The sequence below is a fragment of the Anarrhichthys ocellatus genome, unplaced genomic scaffold (assembly GCF_004355925.1).
Source record: "Anarrhichthys ocellatus isolate YVR2014 unplaced genomic scaffold, GSC_Weel_1.0 scaffold1890, whole genome shotgun sequence".
Taxonomy (NCBI): Eukaryota; Metazoa; Chordata; class Actinopteri; order Perciformes; family Anarhichadidae; genus Anarrhichthys; species Anarrhichthys ocellatus.
Window position 1 is genome coordinate 1,088 of NW_022281864.1, and position 7,089 is coordinate 8,176.

General features: G+C 40.4%; 2 protein-coding genes across 2 annotated transcripts; both read right to left on the reverse strand.

Moving 5' to 3' along the window:
• Window positions 1-905: 905 nt before the first annotated feature.
• LOC116377951 (histone H1-like) lies at window positions 906-1,949 on the reverse strand. The gene has a single exon (XM_031839720.1). The coding sequence runs from the start codon at window positions 1,569-1,571 to the stop codon at window positions 957-959; it is 615 nt and encodes a 204-aa protein (XP_031695580.1). The 5' UTR covers window positions 1,572-1,949; the 3' UTR covers window positions 906-956.
• A 4,041-nt stretch (window positions 1,950-5,990) lies between these two features.
• On the reverse strand, window positions 5,991-6,352 carry LOC116377952 (histone H4). Its single transcript, XM_031839721.1, has one exon. The coding sequence runs from the start codon at window positions 6,336-6,338 to the stop codon at window positions 6,027-6,029; it is 312 nt and encodes a 103-aa protein (XP_031695581.1). The 5' UTR covers window positions 6,339-6,352; the 3' UTR covers window positions 5,991-6,026.
• Between the last annotated feature and the right edge of the window lie 737 nt (window positions 6,353-7,089).

The window sequence follows — 7,089 nt, forward strand, 5'->3', positions numbered from 1 at the left end:
TTTAAGTTTCATTGAGTTTCTGAGTAAAATCGCAGTGAACACAACTTTATTTATTCATTCATGGTGTGTTCCATAGTGACAGATGCAGCATACTGTACACAAACTGAATCAGAGCTCAGTGAAGTCACTCCCCTTCATCTTCATCACCTGCACGTAACGATTGTGTAAATCAACAACGTGTGGAAATAAAGCCAGTGACAGCTCCCGCCCGATCCCTCCATATCTTCATGAGTCCTAATCATGATGCCGTGAAAACAAATTGTGTTCTAGCGAACTTCTTTTTTTTTAAACTGATATCCAGGGTGGTGGATCAGTGTGATTGCTGTAAACATAAATACTGCGGTGACACTCGTGACGTGTAATGCTGCATGATGGACACTCTGGAACTGTTAGGAGTGCGTAAATAGAAGAATTGGGAGGGAACGAGTGTCCACTGATCAGCAGCTCATTTCTATGCATCAACATTCATGAGGTTCATTCACTGACCGTCTATGGTTAGACGTGTGTAGAGGGCGGGACGTGAGGCTGAACCAGCAGCGCACATTTACAGGTTGATTGGGGATTTATCAAAGGAAATTGCGCACTGGCATTTAAAAAATCTGGTTTTTTTTTGTATACGTGCATTTCCTCCTTTGTACGTACGCAAACATTTGGGTTGCTCATTATCACTGTATTATAAATCATACCCCAGGTCATTTAAAATTGATACAATTGTCATTTCTGCCCATAAATCTACACTTAATGAAATATCTATAAAAAACATGTTTACATACATTTACAAATGCACGCAATTCACAAAACTGAACTTTTGTTTTAATGAACTACTGTTAATTAATTAACAGTATCGTTTGCTCTTAATAACTTCTGAATAAACAGGAGAATGCTCTTTATGAAGATGTGGGTGGCTCTTAAAAGAGCCTTTTGTAGGAGCGTTGGTACTTCAGACTGATAACACCTCACTTCTTCTTGGGTGCTGCTTTCTTGGCTTTGGGCTTGGCAGCCTTCTTTGCGGGGGCTTTCTTGGCTGCGGGGGCCTTTTTGACCACCTTCTTGGGGCTCTTGGTGGCCTTTTTGGGGCTCTTGGCTACCTTCTTTGGGCTCTTGACGGGTTTCTTGGCCGCTGCGGGTTTCTTTGCCTTCTTGGGTGATTTCTTAGCGGCTGCTGCTGGTTTCTTTACCGCCGCTGTCTTGGTCTTTTTGGCCGCTGCGGGTTTCTTAGCTGCGGGCTTCTTGACTGTAGGAGCGGTTTTCTTTGCCGGTTTCTCGACAGCCGTCTTACTCATCTTGAAGGAGCCAGAGGCCCCGGTCCCCTTGGTCTGGACCAGAGTCCCCCTTGTCACCAGGCTCTTGATGGCGGTCTTGACGCGGGAGTTGTTCTTCTCCACATCGTATCCATCGGCGGTCAGAGCCTTCTTCACGGCGGCAGCAGACACACCGCTCCGCTCCTTGGATGCGGCCACAGCTTTAACGATGAGCTCACCGACGCTGGGACCAGCCTTCTTCGGCCTGGACACCTTCTTCTTCGCTGCTTTGGCCGCCGCGGGGGCTGGAGCTGGAGCTACTTCTGCCATTTTCTATCGTTGATGTGTTAGTAGTCACGAGAACACGAGAGTCTGACTGACTGTTGAAGAGCTCAGAGCACGGGGCTGCACTTAAACACACCATGAGAACCGTGGAGACTCAACCCAGCCCGGGACTCCTCAGTGCAGTCTGAAAGCAGAGTCACTTGTGTTTTCTCTTCACTGATAAAGACTCAAAACTAAATGTGGAAGAAGTACTGAAGGCTGACGGTGAAGGGAGCCGATAGCGGACTAGTGTCTCTTCATATTGAAGTCATGTAGAGCTCTGATGATCTCTGTGTTGTGTTTGAGGAGCCTCCAAACCTCACCTCCTCACCGCCGTGGACAGCACTGATCAGCGGCTTTTCCCACTCATTTCTCTCTAAAAATGAATTAAAATGCATCAGAGCTCCATCAAAAGTCGTTTCACAACTGGTCCACATGTTTGTTCAGAGTCTCGATGTAAAAACAAGCATCTGATGTTGATCAGTGTTTAATAAACTGAAGTTATTCTGGGAGCAGCAAACACACTGATGATGGTCGAGGCTTATGGTGCAGTTCAGCCAGACTTCCTATCAGAGCTGCTCACTGTGAACATGTCCTCTGCTGATGATAACTTTTAATAGAAATAGTTATACTATTAATGATCAAACACACTGACAAATACACGTTGCTTGTTTTGGGAAGCATGAGTGGCTTTAAATGTTACAGTATCAATGTTTCGCTGATAGCAAACAGTATTCTGCTGAAGATTAAAGTGAGCACTGATGGAGATTTTGTTCTTGATGAATAAAATCATTATTATCATCATCATTATTATTATTACAATTAATAACTTAAATACTAATTATTATTAAGTATTATTGTTATTAATAGTATTATTGTTGTAACATTCAATACATCAAAATGATGCCGTTTCAACCTTTGTAGCTTGTGAGTCTGCAAATTTAAATGCACATTATCCTACCCAGAAGTGGACTTTTGCTGGCAGTAGATAACTAACCCGTTTACTGTTGTCATGTTTTTCCCCTGTTGATGATCATCTTCTTTGACTTTATGACTTGTGTTAAAACTTAATACCTGACGGCTGGCTCAGTAACTTATTACAGTAACAGATTTATTTGCATCACAAAGTATACAAGTAAACCGAGCTGTCTGGAGTCAACTAACTTCACAATAGCAATGTAGCCTACATTACTTTATACCTCCCTACCCTAAGTCTCTCCCCCCTTCGGAGATGTCCTCCTCCTCCTCTGAACTTTCACCTAAAGAATTTACACTGTGCACCTCGGACAAGTCATAACAGAGGGTTTTTTGATTAACCACAGCCTCCTTCCCCACTCATCTTCTTCTGATTCCGCCTCTGGCCGCCCGTCACAGCGACCAGCTCCCGTTCTTCTCCTGCGTCAGAAATCTTGCCCTACTTGTTTATCTACGTCATCCCCCATCTTCACCCGGGCTCCAAGGCCGCTATACTAGACTCCCTGTTTCAGTGACGTGATAATATATGACAATAATACAGGCCAATATCACAGTATGAATATACATGGGTACATTTCAAATTATGGGTATGATTGATTTTACACAAATATATTTCAAGACACAAATACATTTTTCTCCCACATTAGGAAAGGCAGTAAACACCCAGAGGTCTGTACTGACCAAGAATACACCGGAACAATTTATAAGCAATTAATAAGAAAACTAGAATGGGAAACAGCAGAAAATGGTGCATTCAGGGGCTCCTGGCATGATCCCATTTATGACTATGAGCTTTAAGTTGTAATGTAGAAAACATAAATACAAATAAGATGTATTTTATTACTTAAACAACACGTTCGCTAGTTTTGAGTTAAAAGATCAACGGCGCATTTATTGTCACAACAATAACAATGTTGTGACCATAACCGTGACCGTGACCATTAACCATAACCAATTCACATTTCTCTGGTAGATTAACTGTGAACAGCACATAAAACATGAGATCAATTAAAAACTCAAATCAAGTTGTGTGAAATTAAAGAAGAGGTGAAAAGATGGGGAAACAAAAATACTAATTACAAATCCAGGGTAAATATAGTCAAGACTTTCATCTTATCTAAACTACTTTTTTTATCCAATATTTTTGCTCCATCCAACAAAATGATCATCCAGTTAAATAAACAGTGTGTGAACTTACCACAACCAGGGAAGTGACCAAACGAGAACTATTGTATAAAAGTAAAGTGTACGGTGGGTTAGGGGCCCTAGAGCTCGGCGTCAGATTACATATTGCGTTTGTTAAAAATGTCTCTGCTGCCATCTCCAGAAACGCCCTCTGGTTAGGAGACGACTCCATGTGGAGGAAGAGAAAGGGGAAACTGAGACAGGGCCCTGACTACAAGTTATTATACGGAGATTTTACTAACCACTATCAACACCAACGTATCGACTGGAAGAGTCTATCAAGCAAATCTATCTATAAAAAGATCAACGATTTTAAACATGGTGGACTCGTTAAATATAAAAATTTGACAAATGGCGAGGAAGTAATAAAAACATTGAAGGATAAGAATCTCTCGGAGAGCATCACAGATGTCCGATGGCTCATGGCAATGAATAGACTCGCTGTAAGAGCCACTGTGTCATGGAGCTGCTATGTCACTACGAAAAAATGTCCCATGATGCACTGTAACGAGGACGAAACACAAAATCACCTGTTCATAGACTGCTACAGAGCGCAACAGGTCTGGGCCTCACTTCAAAGCCTCGGCCTAGTCTTCAATGTGAACTATAAATCTGTGATGTTTGCTCTGTTTGATGAGAAGACGTCCGTTAAACAAAGAGAACTTTACCAGCTCATTGTCAGCATCACACGTTTCAAAATCTGGAAAACCAGATGTATAATGGTAATAAAACAGACTGTAATGGACGGCAACATGGTGGTGAAACATGTCGTCACTGAACTCAGGAGGAGAACTATTGATAAGAGCCAGTCCCTCCCGTGGCATTTGTTGGACTTTTGACCCAAGCACACGGCACTTTTTCTTGTATCCGTCTTTGTGTTCTTATGTCTGTATACTCGTGAACCATGTATGCATTTGTGGAAACTGTAGATCTGATATAAATTAAATAAAGTTTTCTAAAAAAAAATAAATAAATCTGACTAAATGGACCACATTTCTGACAATATTTTTTAAATACTAACCCCTAGTACCAGAGATCTGAAATGCAACATATGTCACATTGGGCGTTCACGTATAGATATTTTCCTCATTTAAAAACTAAACTTGGCCTATTTTTGATTGGTAACAAAGATAGACAAAGATTTAGAGTGAGCATTGTATATGCTAGAAATATAATAATTTTATAAAGGACTGACGTGCTTTCAGTGTATGGAGTGTGCATTCCACCCTGTGGCCAGCAGGGGGCAGGGTGGTGCTTTTTGCTTTGGGCAGGCTTTACGACAACAACGGCGTGATGTTTCCTCATTCTGACGAGCAGGCGAGATGAACAGAAGTGAAATTGCCCTGTGTCATTTGTGTGTCCCGTTTACAGAATATATTTAAGACAAAAATGTCTTCTCTTTGGATGATCTTCATCTTGTGTTTTTACTGATATGTACATTTGTCTTCCATAATTTGACGAATAGACTTGTTCAACTGTCTTTTGAATTCAACAGAACATATTTTAATCAAAATAAATTTGAATCAGTTAAGTCAATTGAGCAGCTCATTACCATTTTTCTTATTGTGACAAATGTGACTGTTTTTTCTGAGACAATTATAAGTTTAAAAGCATGATGTGACATATCTGTCACAATATTTTCATAACTTTGTAGACAAATTAGTTTGATAAACCTGGTTAGAAGAGTTTAGATATAATGTAGGACGTGTTATCAAAGCATTAGAATTGTTAAATCTGTTGAAACTTACCTTAACAAAAACAAGCTTTTTGAAATGAGCTAGTTCTGCCAAATGTGATGACCAGCCAGGCAGCCATTTTGGAAGTGATGTCATTGGTATGCAAATGAACTCACGGTCACGTGACCTCACCAGGATGTTTAGTATGCCTCACAGACTTCAAGAGTTAAGATCAAGTATACAACTGTATAAGGAACCTTCCAGGTTACTGTCTGCAACAGCTGTCGCTGTGGGTCCTTATAACAGCTTTTCCCCAATTGTATGTTAAATTAACAAGAATATTACAGACCCACAACTCATGATTTATTTTTCCAGATGATGGTTTATACAGAAATTAGTCAACGCATCCATCTACAAGTTTTATTTTTAAATAATATCAGCAAAGACTTTAACCTGATCTATATATGCTATATATGTAGCAGCATTCACTTCTCTTGAACTAATGATGCTGTAAAAGAGACTGTTTCAAATAACCTCCGATTTGAACAGGAAGCCAGCTCTCTGATGAGTAAGTGTGTGGCCCTTAAAAGGGCCTTTTGTTTATAGTAAACGTGTGATTTAGAGTTTAACCGCCGAAGCCGTACAGAGTGCGTCCCTGTCTCTTCAGAGCATACACCACATCCATGGCGGTCACCGTCTTCCTCTTGGCGTGCTCGGTGTAGGTGACGGCATCACGGATCACGTTCTCCAGGAAGACCTTCAACACACCGCGGGTCTCCTCGTAGATCAGACCGGAGATACGCTTCACTCCACCACGGCGAGCCAGACGGCGGATAGCGGGCTTGGTGATTCCCTGGATGTTATCACGGAGCACTTTACGGTGACGCTTAGCGCCTCCTTTACCGAGTCCTTTCCCTCCTTTGCCTCTTCCGCTCATTTTCACTGGTCAAAGTATTTTTAACAAGATGAAGAATACTGCTGGTTCACTCCTATTTAAACCCAGCCTGAGGACGTGATAGAAGACAATAGGAGGGGGAGGAGGGCGCTTTTCTTCTTCTTTTGGATTTTCATGATGGTTAATTACATTATTTGGTTCGTTAGCGCCACCTGCTGAACTACTACATTATAGGGCTTCATGTCTGTTATGAGGCTTGTTGCTTATAGGCTTGTGAAAGTGTATATTATATTTATTATATATAAAGTGTATATTCATGAATCATGTATGTATTTGTGGAAACTGTAGATTTGATATAAATTAAATAAAGTTTAAAAAAAGAGAGAAGTTTTCAATAAGATACTTTAAAATGTTGCTAAAGAACTCACGGGTAATAATGATGCGACTTGTACGTAGAAAAACTTCTGTTGTAATCATTTTGATTAGTCTTTGTTTACTCTCGTTGTATTTATGTATTTTTATTTATCTTACCTTTGTTATAATTAAACATGGAATGGGAACATTTACATAGTGTAGTTATACTGTATTTATTGTCTGTGTGAAGCCTACAAAATATGAAATATCAAACTAAACAAAATTATAAAAATCAATAAAAAGGGGTCAAAACAGCTTAATTAGCCATTAGCTATATTCCAGATTGACGTCAGTCTTTATCCACTGACGTGGATGCTGAACCTGTCCGCTTTGACCTCGTCATCGTGCTGAAAGCAACTAGTAACATGTTAGAACATTT

Coding starts and splice junctions, on each gene's coding strand:
- LOC116377951 (XM_031839720.1), bottom strand. CDS start 1,571: ATGGCAGAAGTAGCTCCAGCTCCAGCCCCCGCGGCGGCCAAAGCAGCG.
- LOC116377952 (XM_031839721.1), bottom strand. CDS start 6,338: ATGAGCGGAAGAGGCAAAGGAGGGAAAGGACTCGGTAAAGGAGGCGCT.